At 43.5% G+C, this 26,177-nt stretch overlaps 1 protein-coding gene and 1 non-coding gene across 4 annotated transcripts in view; both read left to right on the forward strand.

Annotated features, from left to right (window-relative positions):
• Window positions 1–3,984: 3,984 nt before the first annotated feature.
• Window positions 3,985–26,177, forward strand: part of LOC141101649 (non-structural maintenance of chromosomes element 3 homolog) — a 53,567-nt gene continuing 31,374 nt past the window's right edge. Inside the window, exons 1-5 of one of the 3 annotated variants that reach the window (XM_073590875.1) lie at window positions 3,985–4,119; window positions 6,552–6,622; window positions 7,277–7,384; window positions 12,960–13,037; window positions 17,347–17,410. In XM_073590875.1, the coding sequence (XP_073446976.1) occupies window positions 6,575–6,622; window positions 7,277–7,384; window positions 12,960–13,037; window positions 17,347–17,410 (298 nt within the window). In that variant the 5' untranslated portion in view covers window positions 3,985–4,119; window positions 6,552–6,574. The other 2 variants (XM_073590874.1, XM_073590876.1) reach the window with 2 other exon arrangements.
• Window positions 7,065–7,195, forward strand: LOC141046805 (small nucleolar RNA SNORA11). The gene has a single exon (XR_012219663.1). It is a non-coding gene; the product is annotated as a small nucleolar RNA SNORA11 (small nucleolar RNA).

Below are 26,177 nucleotides of genomic sequence, written 5' to 3' on the forward strand. Positions count from 1 at the left end.
TTTAATTCCTGGTAGCTATACTTTGTAACTCAATATCGCAGAGTGCTAGGGGTGGCTGGATGTTATGGGCTCGTGGGGGAAGGAATACAGATTCCAATTATGTGCTCGGCTAGGTTGATAGATATTGCATTCTTTTATTATAGGTCATTTTTCAGATTCCATATCTCAGAGCCTTGAATTGGTTAGCCTGGGATCTGATGTGCCACGATGTCTCCATGTGCTTGGATGAACAAAGGGAGCCAGTTGGTTGTAGCTGCAAAAATTTTCAGACCCTTGTGATAATTGCTGGGACCACAGAGCTTAAAAGGGCTTGTTCCTGGAGTTAATTAAAGGAAAACATTGGATTGCTCTTTATGGTCTGGGGGAATGCAAGCGTGGGGTGTTATGAATGAGTCACCGAAGGAGGAAAAAACAAAAATACAAGCTAAGTCCAGAAAACCGGAGAGGTTGGTAGCTATCGGATTGCAGACCCCTGATCCTATTCACCACAACTAACAGTAGCCGTAGGGGGTTCCTACGGTGCCCTAGACCCCTCGTTCACAGCCGGAGAACTAAATAAGCCTAAAGAAAGAAAGGGGAAGTCTAAACTGCCCCAGAGCAGACCCCAAAGCAATAGACAGCCCCCAACATGTATTGTCGGTGAAAAGCAGATGAAAACACAAACACAGACAGAAAGACAGGTTGAGCAAACGATGGGGCCCAACTAACTAAATAGGAAAGGACAGAAAAGATGCTGGCTGCAATCCGCAAAAAACCCTACCAAAAATGTCCCAACCGTCTGATAGGGAAAAAGGTCCTGAAGTCGACAGACTTCAAAATCACTATATCAGCACTCAGGTATATTCTGAAAACAGAGCAAAGAGATAAACTGATCAGAGACCAAAATGGAGCTCAGCCCGTCCCAACAAAGGCAGGCTGAACACAAAACACGAAGCAAACAGACGAAATCTCATGGAAAAATAAGAGAGCAAAAACTTAGCTTTCAGTAGACAGGACTAACTGGTTGCAACAGCTCAGAGCAGAAAGGATCACCAGCACCCCTGTAGGGCGTCGGCTGCCTTATATCCACTCAGTGATTCCGGGTGTCCAATCAGGCTCCACCTGTTCAGATGACAGGTTCTTCTCAACCCAATCAATTTCACTACCTCTCTTCACCAGCAGAGGGAGTTCATCAGACATCAACGGTGAAGGGGAAAATGAACTCACAACAGTACCTCCCCCTTGAGGAGGGGTCACCGAAGCCTCATCCACGCCACCAGGACGATCAGGATGATTGGGTTTCATTTTTGCCCTTGGACGAATTTGCTTTAAATAATAGAGCTAGTTCTGCCACTTTGATATCACCTTTTTTTTGTAACTTTGGGTTTCATCCTCGATTCTCTTCAGGGCAGGTGGAGTCTTCTGCCTGCCCAGGTGTTGACACTGTGGTGGAGAGAATGCACCAGATCTGGGACCAAGTGGTGGATTGATTCTGTTATGAATGAGTCACCGAAGGAGGAAAAAACAAAAATACAAGCTAAGTCCAGAAAACCGGAGAGGTTGGTAGCTATCGGATTGCAGACCCCTGATCCTATTCACCACAACTAACAGTAGCCGTGGGGGGTTCCTACGGTGCCCTAGACCCCTCGTTCACAGCCGGAGAACTAAATAAGCCTAAAGAAAGAAAGGGGAAGTCTAAACTGCCCCAGAGCAGACCCCAACGCAATAGACAGCCCCCAACATGTATTGTCGGTGAAAAGCAGATGAAAACACAAACACAGACAGAAAGACAGGTTGAGCAAACGATGGGGCCCAACTAACTAAATAGGAAAGGACAGAAAAGATGCTGGCTGCAATCCGCAAAAAACCCTACCAAAAATGTCCCAACCGTCTGATAGGGAAAAAGGCCCTGAAGTCGCTAGACTTCAAAATCACTATATCAGCACTCAGGTATATTCTGAAAACAGAGCAAAGAGATAAACTGATCAGAGACCAAAATGGAGCTCAGCCCGTCCCAACAAAGGCAGGCTGAACACAAAACACGAAGCAAACATGAAATCTCATGGAAAAATAAGAGAGCAAAAACTTAGCTTTCAGTAGACAGGACTAACTGGTTGCAACAGCTCAGAACAGAAAGGATCACCAGCACCCCTGTAGGGCGTCGGCTGCCTTATATCCACTCAGTGATTCCGGGTGTCCAATCAGGCTCCACCTGTTCAGATGACAGGTTCTTCTCAACCCAATCAATTTCACTACCTCTCTTCACCAGCAGATGGAGTTCATCAGACATCAACGGTGAAGGGGAAAATGAACTCACAACAGTGGGGGCTGAGTTTGGATCATGCATTCTGGTAGAGAATTCCAAGTAAATATCATTTTCCCATATCTCACACTAAGATAGGGCCGTCCCAAAGCATGAGAATCTCATTAACTCAAAACTGAAAATAAAGATTAAATAACAATCACAAGACGGATTTCATCAACCAAGGTATCATTGTAATCAGTATAACGGCGTCAACCTGACACTGTCTGAAAGTTATTCTGCTGACAGGTTCCCTTTAACATGATTGCGCTGAAAGCTCTTGACTAGCTCTGCCCATTGGCGCCATGATCGTGGGGTGCCGAAGGGTTGGCATAACATCCCGGGGTCTGCAGGAGACCCCTGTGGTTATTGCCGATCTGCTGTGAGTGCTTCCCTGTGTCCAGTATTCAAAGAAGATGATCAATTCTGCTACATATAGCAGAGCTGCAGCCCTGCTATGTGTAGCACAAGCAATCAGATTGCAGCTTCAAGTCTCCTAAGGAGATTATTGAAGCAAATAAAAAGTGTAAAAAATAGTTTTTTGAAAAATATTAAAAGCATATAAAGGTTAAAAATAAAAAAAAATTAAAAATAAACAATAAAAAATACACATATTTGGGATCGCTGCATTTAGGAATGCCAGATCAATATAAGAATTAATCCGATTGGTAACCAGCGCAACGAGAAAAAAAATAAAAGCTCCAAAATTACGGGGTTTTTTTTGTTGCTGCAACATTGCAATAAAATGCAATAACTGGCGATCAAAACATAGTGTTTCCCCCAAAATGGTATATAAAAAAAGTCAACTTGGCCAATAAGCCCTCACCCGACTTCAAATCCTGAAAAATGGAGACGCTACGAGTCTTGGAAAATGGCGCCATTTTTTTGTTTTTCCTATACAAACTTTGGATTTTTTTCACCTCTTAAATAAAAAAGAACCTAGACATGTTTGGTGTCCACGTACTCGGAATGATCTGGAGAATCATGGCAGGTCAGATTTTGCACTTAGTGAGCATGATAAAAAAAAAAAAAAACTATTGAGGAATTGCACTTTTTTTTGCAATTTCACCGCACTTGGATTTTTGTTTGTTTTCCAGTACATTATATGGTAGAATCAATGGTGTCATTCAAAAGTACAGGAAAAAAGCAAAAACGCTGCTCATTTAGTTTCCTGACAAGATATATACCGTATAATGCAACACCATTATCTAAAACTCTGGCAGCGGAACAGACAATTATGTTTACACCTAATTTTAAAAAGGTGCCATTTTTTTAGATAATCCTCCTCAGTATGTCTCCCTTCCTCGATGTATTTTGTTGTAATTTATTTTTACGGTTGAATACGAACGTACTACATTTTAGAGGATTGTGCAATTTCCAACTATAAAAAAAGGCACAAAACGTAAAGAAAAAATAACATCTTTGAATTTGTTCAAACGTCCTCAAACATCGCCAGTCATTTGGATAAATTTGGACAGAAAAAATACCCCTCAAATAATGAATCTGTGGGCTTCAATATTAGCTACATATTTCCTATGTGAAGCTCCAAGAGGAAATGTTAGGTGTTGTATTGTAGAGCAGTGATTTTTAGACACTTTATGGACAGGCTGCTGACATGTCCTATGTGCAGTGCAGTTATCACTTCGTGCTCGTTGTGACTGAAATTTTTCCTCAGGACATTGCGGTCTTCATCAGAAACGAGCGAGGTAACAACAACAACCAATCAGCGTCTTTCATTTTCCCGCCCGGAACGATCAGCACGTGACATGTTGCGTCATCAGGAAGAGGCGGTGCTGGCTTGTTTTGGTGCCGGGGACTCAGTTGCTGCGCAAGAGCAGGTAACGTATGGTGCTGGCGCCGGTTTTGCTCGTCTTATCGTCACGTGTAGATTATGCGCTCCATTGTATGTGGTCAGTCACCACAGAGGAGTTAATGGTTGTCAGGAAATGCCATTGTGTAGTAGTTGCCCATAGCATCTACTCTTGCGCCAGTTTTCATTGTCAGCTGGTCAGTGGCGGATTCCTCCTGTGTCTGAGGCCGGTTTCCTAAAAGTGAAGTGACCTCTCTGTGTCTTAGCACCTGCTACCTGCCTATATAGTCAGTTCTGATGCTGTTGAAACTAGCAACCAGGTTGCACAGCTTATTAAGCAACGAGAGAACCTTTTTAAAGGGATTGTCCACCTTTTGGGAGGTCAGTGTCTTTCTTAAATGCATATAATTGGAGGTTAAAATTCTTTGCAGTTGGGTTTTATTAAAAACTTTGCACGAGTTACCTTCTATATTGTGCTATCCATTGCCGACTGTAGGAAGAGTTAACTGAGAATCTGTCAGCGAGCTGATCTGCCAAAAAAGGCTTGTTATATTGTACAAAGAACAAAAAATTAGCAAAGCGAAAACATTTTAGAGATGATTACCAATATGTACCATACTTGTTGTTCCGGGTGCTACTGAACTATGTATTCATTCTCTCTTTGGAATATGATCAACCCCTTGAATTTGTGTGATTTTTTTTTTTCTGCCTGTCAAATCTTTAACTAATACCCGTCCACGATACACAATTCTTGAAAGTTGAGAATTTTTCATTTTTTTTGTCACCTAAACTAGTAAACTACGCAATAAATGAGTGTCTTTGGATTCTCAACCCCTTCACATTGCACAATTATTTCCTAGAAATCTGAGTACTAATTTAGGTCAGATGTGCATTGGTGCTCTGGCTTGTCACTTTTACCTAACGTCTTCAGGGTTTAGAAACTTCGAAGCAGTTAAAGGGAATCTGTCCTCTATACTTTCGTATATAAGCTGCGGCCACCGCCATCAGGGGATTATCTACAGTATTCTGTAATGCTGTAGATAAGCCTCTGATGTAACCTGAAAAATAAGAAAAACACGTTATATTATACCGATGGGTGTTGCGGTCCGCTCCGGCGCCTCCCATCTTCTAGCGATAACGTCCTCTTCTTTGCTTCCCGTCGTGGCGCAGGCGTACTGCTCTGCCCTGTTCAGGGCAGAGTACTGTAGTGTGCAGGGGCTGGGTCTCTGACCTTTGCCAGTGCATGTGCACTGCAGTACTTTACTCTGCCCTCAACAGGGCAGAGCAGTACGCCTGCGACGGGAAGCAAAGAACAGGACTTCATCGCTGGAAGATGGGAGGCGCGGGATCTGACCGCGACACCCATTGGACCCGATCCGGACAGCCCCTGGGTGAGTATAATATAACTTGTTTTTCTTCTCTTTCAGGTTACATCGGGGGCTTGTCTACAGCATTACAGAATGCTGTAGATAAGCCCCTGATGGCGGTGGCCGCAGCTTATATGTACGAAAAATTAGGTGACAGATTCCCATTAAAGGGAACCTATCGTGGAAAAAACAAAAAACGCTATTAACCTGCAGATATGGGGTTAATGGCATTCTGAACTTGCCTGACGCTGACACTTAAAACCCCACTGCTGGGAGGAAATCAAGTTTATTTCTCTGGGCAGCGGTTGGCAATAAATTACGGTGCGGGCCAGGTTTAGTCACCGCTCTGAATAGAGTGCAGCTGTAACTGGCCCTCTGCAGTGACTCGGCCCTAATGCAGAGCTGCTGTCAGTCAGTGCAGGGGCTCGATTATAGCTGCCACTCTGTATGCAGAGTGGTGACTGAATGCCAACCGCTGCTGGGAGGACTAAATTTAACTTCCTCCCGGCAGTTAGGACCTAAGTGCGGGTGCTGGACAGGTTCAGAATGCCATTACTCTGCTGACTAACCCCATATCTGCAGTTGTTTTTCACGTGCACATTCCCTTTAAATAGGAATGACATGCTCATTTTTCGGTATCTTTTGAGCCAGTTTTTGGAAAACTATCGTCAGCATTTTCCTGAAGCGGCTTTGTTGTCTGTGTCCGTTTTGGTGTAGTCAGTATCAAATGGACCGACTCAAACTCCTAAAATATAATAAATCGGGTTCAGTGCAGGACGTGCTGTAAATGTTTTCATAAGAATTTGGGAAAGTTGTAAAATGTCCTTTAAATGTCTGTTCTGTTCCTGATCTAAGGATCTCTGCTTCTGGTTACGATGAATCTGTGCTGCACTTTATGCACATGCTCAGTAGTGACTAGGGCTGAGGAGTTGGAGGTTTGCCTGTGAACACTCATCGGCTGGGTCTGGCATCTAAATGGGGCCGCATACCATTAGCCTTGGAGTGGCCACATCACCCAGCTATCCTGGAAATGTGGAAATTATTACTAGTGTTTTTTTTTTTTTTTTTAACAAAATATCTGATTACTTCAAAGTGAATTTCTTAAGTCCAGTGGCCATGACGCAGCGAAGGAGAGGTCGGCTTCAGGACACGTCACACCTTCAGGTAAGATGCCGAAGTTATCAAATACATCATCACGTCATGTGTGAACTCAAACTTCAGACAGCTGTATTCCAGACAAATGCTTTGATCTTTACTACAGCACAATTCCCGGCTCAACCGGGTGCCTCATGCCCCGAGTACACAGCGTTGTGTATTCCTTTGTTGCTGTAGGTGAGGGTGATGAGATCCGTGGTTGGGCCTGAAATTGCATAACTGATATGGCTGGAAAAATATGGTTGCAATACAGTGCTATAAAACAGCCCTTTTATAGGTACATGTACAAGCTGACTCTTCACCTATGCCTTTGGACACGTTGAATTTTATACTATTCTTCCTTACTGTTTTTATCAGAGGTGAAGTTTTCTCTGATGTAAGTGGACAGCTTTTCTTTTTTTTTTGTACATGGCATGTAGCTGTTAACACTGTTGTGTATAGAACTACTCGTTTGGTGTGCTCAGAGCAGCCTTTGGTGAAACCCTCCTTGGCTGTTTATACCACACCGCAAAGCAATCCACTGCGGCTACCCCGATGAGACATGGAGACCCCTTCTTCCTCGGTGTAGGTTGCAGCACATGTTCCACTATATTGTCTACATGTGTTGTGGCTCGTCCATCCTGAATCGCCCGGTGATGCTGCTTATCCTTTCTGTTTGTGTAGGGTGGAGATGTGGAAATGGAGGAAGATGTTTCATTTACTCAGACGCAGACACCATCTCAGGTGCAGAGGAACCTGGAGAAGCACTCTCCTGATCAAATCAATCTGAAGGTACAGTGAGTTCACCATAGATCTTGGTTATTGCTTTACGGTAAGAATTATTGCACACTATATGCTACAGGTAACCTGTGGTCATTTTGTGCTATCAGGTATATGACTTCTACACTGTATATCATTCAGCAGTGTTTGCATGGATCCTGAATGTGGAGAGGGGGAATAAGAAGTTGGCAGACAACCTTGTTCAGCTGATTTTCTTAAAAGGTCTGGCAAGTTTACAAGCCTTATCCTTCTCACTTGCTTGGCTAAACTTGATGTATACATGACGTAATCCATCCAGTCCGATGTGTCTGTCCTACATTGGTCTTGTCACTGTGTATAGTCAGGTCACTTAAGGTGCACAATATTTAGATTGTAGAAAAGCAAAGTAATTGTCAGATAAAAATAAATAGTCCCACAGGGAAGAAATGGATATAGTAAGTAATGCTCACCTCTTCAGTCCCCTTCTGATTCAATGACACGGCTCATAACATCTATCATTTGACTGCTGCTGAAGCCAGTGATTGTTTGCCTGCAGCGATCACATGTATGATGAAAGTGACGTCCTCTCTGTAAAACCAACAAGGTATTATGTAGGTTACTATTGCTCATAAGTTTCTTGCTGCCAGATCATATATTTTATTTTAATTATCAGACAGCTGTGTTTAACGTTTGGTGCTTGACACAGTAATGGGCTACGTTGCCACAATTAGATTTTGGTGAGTTTTTGATGTTGCATATTTTCTGACTCATTTCTGCATCCATTGACCCCCTCACCACATTATACGTTCATACAGGTAATCTCTTACCAACCTTGGACGCCTGGATACGTCCAGACGGTGCAGTGCGTGCACGAGATTGCTGCAGGGTATTCAGCTGACACCTGGCGCCCACTGCCAGGAGCGGTGTCCGCCCTGCTCCCTGCAGTTTAACACTCTAAAGGGCCTGTCACACTAAGCGATATCGCTAGCAATATCGCTATAACGTCACTGGTTTTTGTGACGTTATAGCGATATTGCTAGCGATATCGCTATGTCTGATACTTACCTCCGACCGCTCCCCCGCTGGTTATCACTGATCGCGCAAGAACGTCCTGGACCGTTTCTCGTCGTCAGCTTCCTGTGAAGCGACGAGCGTGGACGTGGGCGGGAGGACGTCAGGATCGCCTAGTGTGACAGGTAAGTAGCGACCCTCGACCGCTACGATGTCGCTGGTGAGATCTGCCTGTGTGGCAGCTCACTAGCGACCACTTAGCGATGTACAAGCGATCCTGACCGCGTCATATCGCTGGTCAGGATCGCTGGTACATCGCTAAGTGTGACAGTACCTTTAGTGGTGCAATCGATCTCAGCATTTAGAAGGCAGAGGGAGGGGGCTGTTTCCCGGGAAGGAAACAGCTAGACATCCTGTATCCCTTTAGCCCAGATCTTGTCGGCAAATGGGCAGAGTCCCCTAAGGTGGACACACTAGTTTCTCTTCTGTCCTCAAAGACAGTTCTGTCTCTACCGGATGGTGCGTCTCTTAAAGACTCTACGGAGAGGCGGATTGAGTCTTTGGCCAAATCGGCCTTTGAAGCTACTGGTGCCTCCCTCTGCCCCAGCTTCGCCTCCACATGAGTGGCGAAGTCCATCTCTGCCTGGGCCAAAATACTTTGCCAGGGCATCGTAGCGGTAGCTCCTGCGGTTGAGCTGGCAGATTTGGCAGACCAGATTTGCTCATGTCAATTTATGTAGCGTTATGTTACGTAAATTACCCATACACTTTCATTAGATACCGCATAATCTTCCTAGTCACATGTGTATTAAGTGACTGAATGGTGAATCTTGTGACACAGCTGGATGTACATGACACAGGAAGTGGAGGAAAGCACAGAGATCCCCCTCCTTTTTTAATAAAAAATAATTTAAAGTAATGGCGTGTGGTCCCCCTTTATTTGTTTACTATCCAGATTAAAGCAGACTACTGGGACTGGTATTTCAGGCTGATAAGGATCCATGAACCTTACCAGTCTGATAATACCAGGCCGCAGCAGTCTGCTTACCTTGGATAGTTAGCAAAAATAGTGAGAGATCCTCCAAAAAAAAAATAGCGTGGGGTCCCCCTATTTTTGTTAACCAGGCAAGTAAAAAGCAGACAGCAGCTGCGGCCTGGCATTCTCAGGCTGGCGAGGCCCATTGATTTTGGCCCTTGCCAGCCTAAAAATAGCAGCCCGCAGCCGCCCCACAATTGGCGCATCCGAAGTTGCACCAGTTGTGGCACTTTACCCGGCTCTTCCTACTTGCCCTGTGGCAAGTGGGGTTCATATTTGTGGGGTTGATGTCATCTTTGTATTAGGTGACATCAAGGCCACGGCTTAGTAATGGAGAAGCTTTTATAAGACAACTATTACTAATCCTATATTTACATAGAAAATAAAGCCAGAATAAAGTCCTTTTACACTGCGTTCCAAATTATGAATTTAAGTGTCATAAAGATGTAATTTTTTGTTATTCAAATAAACCCATTGATGGTATTGTGTATCAGGGCTCTTTGGATCACTGAAATCAATCGCAAACGCCTGTGATAATTAGTTTACCAGGTGAGCCCAATTAAAGGAAAACTACTTAAGGATGTTCCACATTATTAAGCAGGGCACAGGTTTCAAGGAATATAGGAAAGAAAAAGGATCTCTGCTGCCGAAAAGCATCAAATAGTGCAATGCCTTGGTCAAGGGATCAAAACATTAGATATTTCCCGAAAATTTAAGCGTGATCATCGTACTGTTAAGAGATTTGTGTCTGATTCTGAGCACAGACGTGTTTTGTGCTGATTAAGGAAGAAGAGGTTTCTGCCAGGCAAATTCATCAGATTAAGGGCCCCGTCACATTAAGCGATATCGCTTAAGCGTCACCGATGTTGTGACGCAGCAGCGATATTGCTAGCGATATCGCTATGTGTGATACTTGCCTCCGACCTGCTGCCCCCCCCCCCCCCCCCCCCGGTTATCGCGCAAGAACGTCCTGGTCCGTTTCTCGTCGGCTGCTTCCTGCTGGCACCGACGAGCGACGCGTGGACGTGGGCAGGAGGACGTCTTCATCGCCGCGTCTGACAGGTAAGTAACGATCGCCGACCGCTGCTATGTCGCTGGTGAGATCTGCCTGTTTGACAGTTCACTAGCGACCAATTAGCGATGCACCAGCGTTCCTGACCGGGTCGTATCATTGTCGGGATTGCTGGTGCATCGCTAAATGTGATGGTACCTTAAGAGAGCAGCTGCTAAAAAGCCATTACAAACCAGCAAACAGATATTTGAAGCTGCTTGTGCCTCTGGAGTCCCTCAAACCTCAAGATGTAGGATCCTTCAAAGGCTTGAGGCTTGCTGTGGTGCATAAACCTACTATTCGGCCACCCCTAAACATTGTTCACAAGCAGAAACGGTTGCAGTGGGCCCAGACATACATGAAGACTAATTTTCAAACAGTCTTGTTTACTGATGAGTGTCGAGCAACCATGGATGGAGTAGTGGATGGTTGGTGGATGGCCACCATGTTCCAACAAGACTGCGACGTCAGCAAGGAGGTGGAGGAGTCATGTTTTGGGTTGGAATCATGGGGAAACAGCTGGTAGGGCCCTTTAAGGTTCCTGAAGGTGTGAAAATGACCTATGCAAAGTATATAGCGTTTCTGACTGACAACTTTCTTCCATGGTATAAAAAGCAGAAACGTGCCTTCAGGAGCAAAATCATCTTTATGCATGAAAATGCACCATCTCATGCTAGAAAGAATACCTCTGAGTCACTGGCTGCTATGGGCATAAAAGGAGAGAAACTCATGGTGTGGCCACCATCTTCCCCTGACCTCAGCCCTATAGAGAACCTTTGGCGTATCATCAAGCAAAAGATCTATGAGGGTGGGAGGCAGTTCACAACCAAACAGCAGCTCTGGGAGGCAATTCTGACTTCATGCAAAGAAATACAAGCAGAAACTCTCCAAAAACTCACAAGTTCAATGGATGCAAGAATTATGAAGGTGATATCAAAGAAGGGTTCCTATGTTAACATGTAACTTGACTTGTTAGGATGTTTTGGAGTTAAATAGCTTTTTTGTTCAGTGAATGTGACCTAATTCTGCATATTCCACAAATGAGCATTTTCAGTTCTTTAAAATATATCAAATGTTTAGAAATTCTCCTGTGCCTAATAACTTGGAACAGTGCATTTTGAGTTTTTATTCATTTTGGAGATTATTCCGTTATCATTGGGAGGTTTCTTCAATAAAATTTGATGTATACTCTAATGGGTGATGACTTTTATTAGACTGACTGTCATTTGCACCGACCACTTAGGAAAATCAGAGAAAAATAGATCATTTGCATAATAATTTGGAACATGGTGTAAATTATATAATGATACGGACTTCTTTTTAATAGATCTTAATTAAACTATACTTACTGCATCACCTAATTCCACCGAAACCCTCGATCTCCTGGAAGAGAAATAAAATAAAAAAGTAACAATATCATTACATACTGTCCCACGACGAGTCCTGCTCTGCTACATCTGGATGCCTTTGGCTGAACGGTGGCATTATGCCACCATTCAGCCTGACATCCAGACAGAGCTGAGCTTGAAGATGGTCTCCTGTGGACACTTGCATGGCAGTACTTGCGGTCAGCTCATTGCGAGAACTGCAGTGGACGCGAACTTCCGGCTGTGGCACAAGGTACACCTTTATTAAATTAGTACACATGCGTAGTAAGCTGCGTTCCCGCACTTAATACGCATGTGACTATAAAGATAATGCGGTCCTATGGGTAATTTACGCTGAGGAGACTGAGCGTCTCCGCAACATAAATAGACATGCTGCTGTCTGGAAAGACTCGCCGCATGTCCGTTTACGCAGGGAAGCCAGAGGCGTCTCTGAACGCATAGTGGAGATGGGATTTCTTGAAATCCCATCCACTATGCTGTAACATCTGGACGCTGCAGGCTTGAAGCTGCGGATGTACGCAGCGTCCAACCCGCAGCGTTTACTGACCACTGACCGTGGGAACACACCCTTAGGCTCTGAGTATACTAAAGTATTTTGCACTTTACTACTTAGATTTTTATCTCTGACACTAGTCACTTTTGAGACCAACGTGAACACGGTCTCATCGCAATCAGAGTTTGCAATTATCACTTGTGCAGTATACAACTTTGTATCGGGTATATTTGAATGTATTTTTATGTGGTTAAAGACAACACTAACGTAAATATGCTCGTTATTTTCCATATAAGGCCTTTATTTTGTACTAGGGATTTACATATACAATCCTTTTGACTCGTATACCTTGGATTAAAATATGGTAATTGGTCAACGTCCGCATTTTGACATGATGCATCCTTATATATTTTATCTGTTAGATCAATAAAAACGATTTTTTTATTTATATTCTATAAGCTCTCTAGACTCTGGGTTATCATCTGTTGTCACTGGATTTGATACGTTTACAGAAGTGTGACCTTGCTAGCTCAAGGAGATAGGGACTAATATGTTTGCACACTCCTTGAGGGGTCTAGTTTCCAAAATAGGGTCACTTGTGTTTTTTTTTTTTTTTCTTCACTGTTTAGGCACATCAGGGGCTCTCCAAGTGCGACATGGCATCCACTATCGATTCCTGCCAATTTTTGCATTCAAAAAGCCAAGAGGTGCTCCGTCCCTTCCAAGCCCTGCCGTTCACCCAAAAGTGTCCATGTCTTAACCTTTCTAACTTCTTAACAAAAATGTTTCAGAAACTGTGTAGATGTAAACATGTGGGAAATGTTATTTATTAACTATTTTGTGTAACAACTCTGATTTAAAGTATAAGATGGAAAGGTTGAAAATTGGAAAACTTTTGACAGATTTCCATTTTTATTCTCCCTCCCCCACACACGCACAAACGCAAGTCGTATTGAATTTTTTTTACCGCTATCATAAAGCACTATGAAATGAGAAAACAGTCTTACAATCAGTGGGATCCGTTGAAGCGTTCCAATGGTACCTCATAAAGTGACCCTGGTCAGAATTGTAAAATTTGGCCTGGTCAGGAAGGTGTTTACAGACTTGCGGGGCTAAAAGTGATGAGTTAATGAAGATTTTTGGTTCTTACTAGAGTTGAGCGACTTTGGTCGGATCGGGTTTCGTGAAACCTGAATGAAACAAAATAAGTTTCAGATGAAACTCGTCCGACTAGAGCAAAAAAAAGTCGGAGTTTCGTCCGACTTTTATTTCCCATTGACTTGCATTGGGGTCGGGTTTCGGACGAAACTCCGACTTTGTTTTGCTCTAGTCGGACGAGTTTCATCTGAAACTTATTTTGTTTCATTCTGGTTTCACGAAACCCGATCCGACCAAAGTCGCTCATCTCTAGTTCTTACCATAAAGTCTTTTTCAGAGTCTTCATTGGGGGACACAGGAAACCATAGGGTGTATGCTGCTGCCACTAGGCAATACAAAAGTTAGCTCCTCCTCAGTAGTATACACTGACTGTTATTAAGACTGTGTAAAAAGCAGTAGGAGAAGCAATCAAAGATAAAACAGACTGGCCCAATATAGAAATCTAGAAAAGGCGGGTGCAGTGTCCCCCAATGCAGTCTTAGAGATTTTACGGTAAGAACCCCTAATATTTTCTGTCGCTTCATTGGGGGACACAGGAAACCATGGGATATCCATAAGCAGTCCACAAGGGTGGGAAGAAAAAAAAAATAAGGGCTAGTGAAAAGTACAAGCAGAGGTGAGAATCTCAGGTCGGAGACCAGCTACTATAATATGAGGCTAATAGAGACCTGATGACAGATGCGGAAGGCACGAAGCTCAGATGAAGAGTGGGAAGACAGTGACGGTGCACTGTCACTTGCGACTATGCATCCAGAACTGTAGAGCGAATCCAGACTAGAAGGCTATTATGATTCCCCAAATGCAAATGGGGAGTCTGAGCAACTGAAGAAACTGGCTCACTGACCAATTACAATATATTAGGAGACCGATTGGAGGACAAAAAAAAGAAACTAAGATATTAAAGGTTAACTCCCACAAAGAGAATCAAGTGCAGTACCACCATGACCATAGCAATCGGGCAGGAAAACAGGAAAAGCGAAAGTACTGGAGTGGAGAGATGGTTTCCAAAAGAACCTTCCAGGATTCCAAAAAAGACAAAAGAAATTGAGGCGACAAAATGCTGTAGTGTTTAAACGCCAGATGCGGGCCCCCAAGACACATCGGAGGCCACTAGAGATTTACTAAGCGTGTGCAGCCCACAGGAAAAAAACTTATACAGTTGAAATGAGAAACCTGATTCCCCTGAAGGCAAGCTAAAAAACCTGCCTCTAGGCAGCTCAGGAACAAACCAGACTCAAGTTCTGACATTACGAGAAGAAAGAGGAGATTAAGTGGGTTACCCTAGTTAGATCGTAATCAAGACGTTATCGGGGAAACAGAATCTGGATGGTGTGTTTCAAACTGTAAAACTGAAACAAAATAATGGCAAAGATCTAGAAGCTTCCAAGAGGAACCTTTAAGAAGGTAGACTTCCTCCTCGCTCAAGGGTGCAGAAGGAAGTGGGGGAGTATTTGTGTCCGGTGTTAGAAAACAATGTCTGAGGCTCGGAATCTGGAAGCGTACTGTACAAGGTTTTTCAGTCCCTTTTGGACCTCTTTAGAACGATGTATGGTATGAACAGCTATAAACGACTGAAACAAGCCAGAGAACTGTCTAAGAGAGCCCTACACCTGTCAAAGACTTTTCACAGGTTGGGAAGTCGGGAGAACATGGCTTACTGCGGACGAATCGACAGACATTGTTCATTCCATGACCAGACCCTCTCTGGCAAGGTTGACCAGGATATTGTACCACACTGAAAGGAAGAGAATCCTGGGTTTTGTTGTGGAAGGGAATAACAAATGCATGCCACTCTGGGTTCCAGATGAAGAAGAGAAAGTCATAATTGGCCTACAGTTGATCCAGTGTGAGATTGGACTAAAGTTGCTAACGAAGACAAAAGACACCAATCATTACAAATCTTTTTCGGTCTGGGGGAGATCTTTTGTGAAGAATGAGGTTAGAACAAAGCCACTGGACCAAGAGTAAGAGTATGCTTAGACGAGAGAGACGCGGAAATGAATGTCAGAAGGAATGAGTTCCGAGAAGAGGACCCTTCTGTAGGTAGGGGAGAGCCCGTGAGTTGTGGACTGGGACACCATGTTCTGATGGACTGGATTGAGGTAAGTGATGATATTGAACTGTTGAAGGTTTAACCAAATCTTCCTGCATGTAGAAAAAAAAGGAGGGGCCTTGGAATCAAAATTTGATCCTCGTAAGAACACTAAAGAAGGGACTAAGCTGATGGTAAAGCCTGGGGCTGGCGGAGAATCTTGGGATCTCTGCATTTTAGGAGGAAGCAAAGAGAAGGGTTCAAATCACACTGGTTGGAGGAAGGTTGTAGGTTTTATGAATATAGTCATCTTGGATGGTGTTGAAGGGAACATCACTACATAAGTCAGAGATCCAGAATGGCAGGATAGTAACTGTCCTGCACTGAATCAGGAGAAAGAAGGTTAGATGATAAAAAATCTAAGTGGCTGGAGTAAAGCCATGCAAAACATGGGAAGGAGACCTTCCAGCTCCCTGGAGAGTCAATCATGGAGAGGTCTGGACCTAGAATCCAAGTACTGAAGAGCAACAGAGACCCGGAAGGAGCATACGTGGCAAAAAACACTGAGGAGGGCTCTAGCCGATATGAGAACGACCTGTTCAGACTGTTGGGGAAAAAACAAGTACTGATCCCATGAGGCTTCTTGGGTAACCTTTATCCAACCTGGACATTCTAGAAAGGAAGTGGACTCGGAACCTCAAATGTGGGACTGCTTACTTTTGCATGAGCTGCAACAGGACAGAAGATCGGGAAAAGTAGGCCGCTGTAAGAAGAAAAAAAAAAACAAAACACAAAGGGCAATCTGTTCAGTGACAACGTCCAACCGTCTGAAGGAGGGGGAGCCCCGGGAAGTCCCGTGATGCATCAACAGGATCCCTGGTCTAGGCAACTGAGAGTGTGGAGGCCAGCTCAATGACACAACCAGCCAGCTGCGAGTGCTGAACCTGTGCACAACAGGGTCAGACATAGCCAGAGATTCCAAAAGTTGGAATGGTCTGTCCGGGTGAGACAGTGCTGTACCTAGGAGTCAAAAATGTAATAACCCCAAGAGGAAAACAAACTGACTCAAAATACAGTTCTTCCCAGAGGAAGGAACTTGCTTTCTTGGTGCTCAAACATCGGATCAAGGACTGAAGCGGCTCTCAACTATGGCTGTGGCTTGCGATGTCGGAGAAGGGAAAACTACTTTTAACATGATGTCCGGGAATGAGTCCCAGGGCTGAAGAGGCTCTCTTACTCTTGGCTGTATCTTACGAACAACAAGGTGTTGTCCGATCTCTGTAAGATGGGGTAAGAACGGGCAAACAGCCAAGGAGCTAAGGTGAGTAAAAATTTAAAAAAAAAAAAAAAAAAAAAAAGCCTCACCCAACCTGAGATCACAAAAAATGGAGACCCAAAAAAGGCGCAATATTATAATTTTTTTTTTTTTAACAAAGTTTGGAATTTTTTTCACCACTTAGATACCGTAACAAAGAACCTATACATGTTTGGTGTCTATGAACTTGTAATGACCTGGAGTATCATAATGGCAGGTCAGTTTTAGAATTTGGTGAACCTATTAAAAATGCAGAACGGTGGAATTTCAATTTTTTTTTTTTTTTTTTTTTTTTTCGCAATTTCACCGCACTTGAAATTTTTTGTTCTAGTACACTATGTTAAAACCAGTGTTTGTTCAAAATTACAACTTGTCCTTCAAAATAACAAGCCTTCACATCGCCATATTGACTGAAAAATAAAGTTGTCTCTAGGAAGAAGGGGAGCAAAAAACGAAAATACCTCCGGTCATGAAGGGGTTAAAGCCTTAATCTACACATTCTGCTTTGTAGGTTGGAGAGTTGGTTCAGTATCTGTTGATCAAAGACCAGAAGAAACTGCCTATAAAGCGTGCAGGTATGACATCATTTATGTTTGTAAAATATTATAAAAATGGGGAGAAATTAACAAAGAAAATAAATATATTCATATATATTGAAAAATGCTTTTTTTTTTAGTGTTACAAAAGGAGAGGGTTTACTTTAAATGTTATGATTCTTTTCACAGGAATGAAGGACATTCACACTTATTCTAATTTTGTAAGAATATACAGTACAGACTAAAAGTTTGGACACACCTCATTCAAAGAGTTTTCTTTATTTTCATGACTATGAAAATTGTAGATTCACTCTGAAGGCATCAAAACTATGAATTAACACATGTGGAATTATATAATTAACAAAAAAGTGTGAAACTGAAAATATGTCTTATATTCTAGGTTCCTCAAAGTAGCCACCTTTTGCTTTGATTACTGCTTTGTACACTCTTGGCATTCTCTTGATGAGCTTCAAGAGGTAGTCACTGGAAATGGTCTTCCAACAGTCTTGAAGGAGTTCCCAGAGATGCTTGGCACATGTTGGCCATTTTGCCTTCACTCTGCGGTCCAGCTCACCCCAAACCATCTCGATTGGTTTCAGGTCTGGTGACTGGAGGCCAGGTCATCTGGTGTAGCACCCCATCACTCTCCTCCTTGGTCAAATAGCCCTTATACAGCCTGGAGGGGTGTTTTTCTGGTCATTGTCCTGTTGAAAAATAAATGATGGTCCAACTAAACGCAAACCGGATGGAATAGCATGCCGCTGCAAGATGCTGTGGTAGCCATGCTGGTTCAGTAAGCCTTCAATTTTGAATAAATCCCCAACAGTGTCACCAGCAAAGCACCATCACACCTCCTCCTCCATGCTTCACGGTGGGAACCAGGCATGTAGAGTCCATCCGTTCACCTTTTCCGCGTCGCACAAAGACAGTCTTTGGAACCAAAGATCTCAAGTTTGGACTCATCAAACCAAAGCACTTTCCACTGGTCTAATGTCCATTCCTTGTGTTCTTTAGCACAAACAAGTCTCTTCTGCTTGTTGCCTGTCCTTAGCAGTGGTTTCCTAGCAGCTATTTTACCATGAAGACCTGCTGCACAAAGTCTCCTCTTAACAGTTGTTGTAGAGATGTGTCTGCTGATAGAACTCTGTGTGGCATTGACCTGGTCTCTAATCTGAGCTACTGTTAACCTGCGATTTCTGAGGCTGGTGACTCGGATGAACTTATCCTCCGCAGCAGAGGTGACTCTTGGACTTCCTTTCCTGGGGCGGTCCTCATGTGAGCCAGTTTCTCTGTAGCGCTTGATGGCTTTTGCCAGTGCACTTGGGACACTTTCAGGCCATGTGCACACGATGCAGATTTCCAGCGGATCCGCAGCGGATTTTACCGGGCAGAAACGCTGCATATCCGCATTGTGATGTACAGTAGCATGTTAATAAAAAAAAAAGAAACCGCTGTGCAGACGCTGCGGATTTTTCCGCGGTTCAAAATGTGCAGCATGTCACTTCTTTTGTGCAGTTTTCCACCTGCTCCATTCTCCAAATCCACAGGGGGAAAACCGCAAAAAAACAGGAAGAAATCAGCAGTAAAAATGCAGGTCATTTGACCTGCGGATTTCTTCAATTCTGCGCGGAAAAATCCGCAGGGCAGAAAAGTACATGTGCACTTAGCCTCAAAGTTTTCCCAATTTTTCGGACTGACTGACCTTCATTTCTTAAAGTAATGATGGCCACTCGTTTTTATTTTCTTAGCTGCTTTTTTTCTTGCCGTAATACAAATTCTAACAGTCCTACTGAATAGACTATCAGCTGTGTATCCACCAGACTTCTGCACAACACAACTGATGGTCCCAACCCCATTTATAAGGCAAGAAATCCCACTTATTAAACCTGACAGGGCACACCTGTGAAGTGAAAACCATTTCTGGTGACTACCTCTTGAAGCTCATCAAGAGAATGCCAAGAGTGTGCAAAGCAGAAATCAAAGCAAAAGGTGGCTACTTTGAAGAACCTAGAATATAAGACATATTTTCAGTTGTTTCACACTTTTCTGTTAATTATATAATTCCAAATGTGTTAATTCATAGCTTTGATGCCTTCAGAGTGAATCTATAATTTTCATAGTCATGAAAAAAAAGAAAACTCTTTGAATGAGAAGGTGTGTCCAAACTTTTGGTCTGTAATGTATATATTAAATATCAAAGTTAACTTATTGCTGTTATTAAATACAGAAAGTGAAACTCATACAGCTCTGGCAAAAATGAAGAGACCACTGCCAAATTTTCACTTTCTCTGATTCTCTTTTATAGGTATATTTTTGAGTAAAATGTAAATTTCTCTTTTATTCTATAAACTACTGACAACAGGTCTTCAAATTTCCAAGCACTAAATTTTGTATTTATTTTCAGAACATGAGAAATGTTCAAAATAACAAAAAAAATGCAGTGCTTGCAGACCTCAAATAATGCAAAGAAAACAAATTCATAATCATTTAGAAACAACAATACTAATGTTTTAACTCGGGAATAGATCAGAAATCAGTATTTTGTAGAATAACCATGATTTTTAATCACTGCTTTCATGCGTCTTGGCATGTTTTCCACCAGTCTTTCACACTGCTTTTCGGTGACCTTATTCCACTCCTGGTACACAAATTTAAGCAGTTCTTCTTTGACTTGTGACTATCCATCTTCCTCTTGATTACATTCTAGAGGTTTTCAGTGGGGTTCAGGTCTGGAGATTGGGCTGGCCATGACAGGGATTTGATGAGGTGGTCCTTCATCCACACATTGACCTAGCTGTGGTGGCATGGTGGAAGGAGTAGAGGAGGCGGAGGCACATGCTGGAGATGGATCTGACGAGGAGGAGGAGGAAACGATCCCTGAAAGGAAGAATGAGATACAGAGAGGGGCAGGAGGGAGCAGCATGGCTGTGGTAACAGGGGCCCAGGAAGAAGTGGTTCTGGAAGGAGAACTGACCTTGAGAGACATTTTTACACTAGTCTCTTCATGTAAACAATCCCTAAATGCCTTAATCCCGCAGGTGCAAGATGTTAAAGGGGAATTGGCACATATAAATGCGGCTCTACAGAAGGTGGATAAATGCATGGGTGCAGTGGAGAGGGTGAGCACCGCAGAGGATCGTGTAGGAAAGCTGAAAAAAGCGGAGAAAAAGCTTGCTCAAGTATTGTCAGAACTGGCTGCCAAAAATTAGGATCTAGAGAACAGATCTAGAAGAAATAACCTCCGTATATTTGGTCTGCCTGAAAAAAACGGAGGGGAGGAATCCTACTGAGTTTATTGAAAGTTGGCTGAGGGAGAAAACTGGGGTCGAGATGCTGACAAAGGTTTTGCTGTTGAAAGAGCTCACAGGGTCCCACCACAGCCCCTGCCCCTGGAGCTAATCCCCCCGTACTATGCTTGCCAAAATACTGAACTATAGGGACCGGGACATTATTCTCAGAAGGGCCAGAGAAATGGAGGATCTCACGGTCAACAGACAGAGGACTGCCATTTATCTGAATTATTCTGCTGCGGTTCAGAAACAGAGGATGCAGTTTACTGGTGTCAAGAGACGCTTGAGGGAATTGGGGGTGCAATATTCTATGTTCCCTGCGAGGCTACGGATGGTAGCTTTGGACAGAATCCATTTTTTCCTGACACCAGAGGAAGCCACCCAGTGGATTGACATTAATGCTAAGAAAATACAAGCCAAAGGGGACTGAGATTCCGCGATGACCTGGATACATGGAAAAATCTTTTTTTATATATCAGGAATAGGAGAATTGTGTATCTTTTTATACCTGCTCCTTTTTTTTGTGCGGCTCTCAATTTTGGAAGCGCAGTGAATGTCCATGTTTGCTTGGCCAGAGGGTGCAGTAGTAGATAATATGGAGGGAGGAGGATTTAAAATGGTGTACTGCGAATGTTTATTGTAATCTCTTTACTTTGTTGTTGGTATTGAAATGTTTTATGTACCGTAATGGTGGCGGGAGGCGAGAAGGAATGGTTAACCACGGGAGCGTTTGCAATGGGCGGAGGAGCCCCACTCTCAATGAGAGGAAGAAGTTTTAGATATGGGGGGAACAGAGGAGGGAGTTGGGATTTAAAAGAGTGGCGGGGGGGGGGATTAGACGGCTAGTATTAAGGGGAGAGGAAATTCTGAAAAATGGTGAGCTGTGTGATGGGGGACCGTATTAAAATATTGAGTTGGAATGGAAGATGCCTATCAGATAGGACCAGACGAACGGCGGTTTTACAGTACGCTCGAGATCAGAGGGCCTCAATGATATGCCTGCTTGAGACACACTTGGTGCGCGAGAAGGTTGACGTTTTACGTACGAACTGGATACAAAAAGTGTATCATTCTACCTTTTCTACGTGTTCGAGGGAAGTGTCAGTACTGATCTCTGCGGGGGCACGATATGAGGAAGTGGAGGTGCATGTAGATGTGGATGGACAATATATGGTGGTGATATGTAGAGTGTTTGGTGTGTTGATGTGTGTGGCAGCCATGTACATTTTGCCTCCCTATTCCAGCAGGAAAATTAGGGAAGTGTTAGAGCTGGTCGGACGTGGGGGTCGATGCCACTCTTAATTATTGGGGACCTTAACAATATTTGATTATTTCTGGGACAAGAACAAAAACAGAGTAGGACCAAAGGTCACGCTACTGCAGTTGGTACATATGTTCGGGAAATTGGCATGGTTGATTTATAGAGAGTGCGACATTTTGGAGAGGGGATATTCTTGTTGTTCGCCTGCCCATGATACCTGGAATAGATATGGCACTCGGCAACGGAATGATGGACACGATGGTGGGGGATGTTTCGGATCACAGTCCGATAGAGGTAGAGCTGCGGCCTGCGGGGACACAAGTCATGTGCAGGGGAGAGTGGAAAATACACCCCAATTGGTTGCATAGTGTAGATTTAGAGAGTATACAGTGGGGGGGTGGGTAAAGGAGTTTTTTTTTTTTTAATTTAATGATTGGAGTGCAGATATACCCACTATATGGGAGGACATGAAAGCGTACTTGAGAGGTTTGCTGTTTAGGGATATCAGCAGGTGTAAGAGGTGGGCAAAACAGGCAGAGATAGTGGCGGAAAGGCTGAGAGCAGTGGAAGATGAGATGGCTTTACTTTGTACTCCAGAGGACGGGAAACTGTTAAAGGACGCTCAGAATAATATGGATAAAACTCTTGGAAAGGGCAGAGAGGAAAAGAGTTTCAGCAACTGACTTATTACCAGGAAGGGGAGAAGGTGGGCCACATCCTGTCGCTGATTGCTTCTGCCCAGAGGGGTACCTCGTTTGTGCATTCATTGGTTTCAGGAAATGACACGAAGGTGTCGGGGACCCCTGACATTTTAGTGGTCTTCACGGACTTTTATGCGGATTTATACTCCTCTCGGGTGGGAGCATCGGTGGGAGACACTGTGGCATTCTTGGAGGGGCTTGGGCTGCCTAAATTGGGAGATGCTGACAGGGAAAGCACCTATCACGGACGAGAAGCTGAGCCGGTCAGTCAAGGGGGAAGGCGCCAGGAGTAGACTGATTACCAGCTGAAATTTATAAAGGTATGGAGGAAGTGTTAGTGCCCAGATTGAGAGTGGTATTGGAGGATGCTAAGTGTAGAGGGATTTTGCCAGCTTCAATGAGAGAAGCCATAATAGTGGTACAATGTAATACCGAAAGAGGATAAAGATTTACAGCAGCCTGAGTCATATCGCCCAATCTCTTTGCTCACAACAGATGTTAAGCTTCTGGCCAAGGTATTAGCGAATCGGTTGACGGGTGTTGTCTCGAAGTTTATACATCCGGATCAGTCCGGCTTTATGCCCGACAGATCTGCTGTTAACCCGAGAGTTTTTTATGACTATGCAGCTGCGGGCCGACAACTGCAGTCAGAGGGTTATTGCATCCTTAGTTGCTCATAAGGCTTTTGATAGCGTGGAGTGGCCATATTTGTGGCAGGTTCTGCGCTGTTTGGGCTTTGGTCCCCAATTTCTGTCATGGGTTCAACTGCTGTATGTGCAACCGTTAGCGAAAATTAGGGTGATTGGGGAGCTATCCCAAACCATAAAGTTGCACAGAAGGACGAGACAGGGGCGTCCACTCTCCCCTCTTTTGTTTGTTTTGGCGGTGGAACCGCTGGCCGCAAAGATTCGACAGTGTCTTCAGTGTAAGAACGAAAATGCTGGATTATTTCATATGCTGTGGACGTGTCCAAGATTGGCTGCCTTTTGGTTAGTGGTCCTGAGTCGTATGGAAGTGGCTTATAGGTGTGTGGGCCCAAGAGAGCCAGTGGTTTGCTTGCTGGGATATGTGGAAGTGATAAAAGTGGATAACAATCTGTAGGTGGCAATTGCTAGACTACTATATATGGCTCGAAAGGTAATAGCGAGGAATTGTAAAAAGGAGGATCCACCTTCAAGGGGAGAATACCTTGCCTATGTGAAGCATGCCCTTAAGCTGGAGAAGGGGGTCTACAAGAAAAGGGGTAAACTGGTGATGTATGACAACTGTGGATGCCTTGGATGGAATTGGGATGAGTGGATAGGTGAATGAACGGTCTCGGGGGTATGTATATGTGGATTGATTGTCTACACTGCTATAACATATGATGTTGTATAATGGAATTCTATATACATATACAGGTGGTGTTAAAGGGATAATACGAGCTGTCTAAAGGGGGAAGGGGTGGGGTGAGTTTGCATTGTTGAGGGGAGGGTGGTTTATGGGAAAATCAAAAATGCTTGTACCACTGTTGTATGAATACTGTGATGTTCTTCATAAAAATCTATTTGAGTTATGAAAAAAAAAAAAAAAAGCTGGATGTTTGGAGTATCCAAGCATCTTAATGGAAAGTTGAGTGAAAGGAAAAAGTGTGGTAGATAAAAGGTGCACAAGAAACCGGGATAACCGCAGCCTTGAAAGGATTAAGAAAAGACCATTCAGAAATTTTGGGGAGATTTGGTGAGTGGTCTTCTGCTGGTGTCATTGTTTCAAAAGCGACCACACAGATGTATCCAGGACATGGGCTACAAGTGTCACATTCCTTGTGTCAAGCCACTCATGACCAATAGACAACGCCAGAAGCCTCTTTCCTGGGTCAAGGAGAAAAAGAACTGGACTGTTGCTCAGTGGTCCAAGGTGTTTTAATTCTCCAGTAGGACTTGGCACCTGTACCAATACCTGGTTTAAAAACAGTATCACAGTGCTTGATTGCCCAACAAACTTGCCTGACCTTAACCCCATAGTTAAACTGTGGGGTATTGTCAAGAGGAAGATGAAACACCAGACCAAACAATGCAGACGAGCTGAAGTCTACCAAAGCAACCTTGGCTTCCATAACACCTCAGCAGTGCCACAGGCTGATCACCTCCATGCCACACCGCATTGATGCAGTAATTGATGCCAAAGGAGCCCCGACCAAGTATTGAGTGCATTTACTGAACATTTCAGTAGGCCAACATTTCGGATTTTAAAATAATTTTCAAGCTGGTGTTATAAAGTATTCTAATTTACTGAGATTGGGTTTTCATTGGCTGTAAGCCATAATCTTAACATTAACAGAATTAGATCACTCTGTTTGTAATGATTCTACGTAATGAGTTTCACTGTTTGTATTGAACTGAAATGAATTAACTTTTTGATATTCTAATTTTATGAGGTGTGTGTATGTATTTATGTATGTATATAATATTTTTTACCGACTCCTTGTGGTTTTTTGGGGTGGGTTTTTTTTTTTTGTTTTTTTCTGCTAATCGAAAAATAGATACATTGTAAAAAAAAAAAAAAATTGGAATGACTTGAAGACCAAAAAATAAAGAAAATTGGTCCCTTAATTTTTGTCCTATGCAAAAAAAGGGACAAATATTTGTTTTGTATTTTTCGTCATCAAGTCCAAATTTTTTTTTGTACATAGGACAAAAACTTTTGAGTGAATTCTGCTTTAGATTACACATACAATTTTAAATTGGAATACTGCTTTCATAGATTATATAATAATAATAAAAAAAACCGCGGATGGCACCGCAGTTACTGTGGTTGGTTCAGGTGGTGTGCAGTATCAGAAGTGATGGCTTGCCTGCAGCCTCGGGTGCTCGTCCTGGGGAGACCACAGCTGTACCTAAAATCCAAAGGAGAAAAGAAGGACCGCATTCACTGGGCTATTGAAGAAATGCTGCTGCTTTATTGGTACATGCGTTACATGTTGGCTGTGGGAGTGGACAGAAAGCGGACAACAGCCGTTTCGCGCTAAACTAGCACTTCAACGGGTCACAGGTCAGAGATGCTTTCTGACTATCTGATTATCCACCTCCTGATGATCTGGTTAGGAGAAACGCGTTGAGGTTCTTATCAACTACCAACCTTGAATACCTTTTATCTTACTGTTATCAATATGATTTATGGGTTTCTCTACCATATGGGTCACAAATGGTCCATTGGTATAAATTATGCTTTCCACTAATCTAATGTTCTGCTACCCTTGTTTAAATTATCATAAGTCATATCAGGGACTTCAAGGGATAGCCGTCGTGGAGCGGGAGCGCCATTCCGCTGACCAGTAGGGTGCCAATCTCTGCTGTTAGGAAGGTGTTCAGTCACAGGGAACAGTATTAAGGCCCCTTTTACATTTAGCGATGCACCAGCGATCCTGACCACAATATGACCCGGTCAGGATCGCTGGTGCATTGCTAAATGGTCGCTAGTGAGCTGCCAAACAGGCAGATCTCACTAGCGATGCAGCGACGCAGCAGCGGTCGTTACTTGCCTTTCATGACGTCCTCCGCCCGCGTCGCTCGTCG

The sequence above is a fragment of the Dendrobates tinctorius genome, unplaced genomic scaffold, assembly GCF_039654945.1.
Source record: "Dendrobates tinctorius isolate UK_male_01 unplaced genomic scaffold, ASM3965494v1 ptg000120l, whole genome shotgun sequence".
Lineage (NCBI taxonomy): Eukaryota > Metazoa > Chordata > Amphibia > Anura > Dendrobatidae > Dendrobates > Dendrobates tinctorius.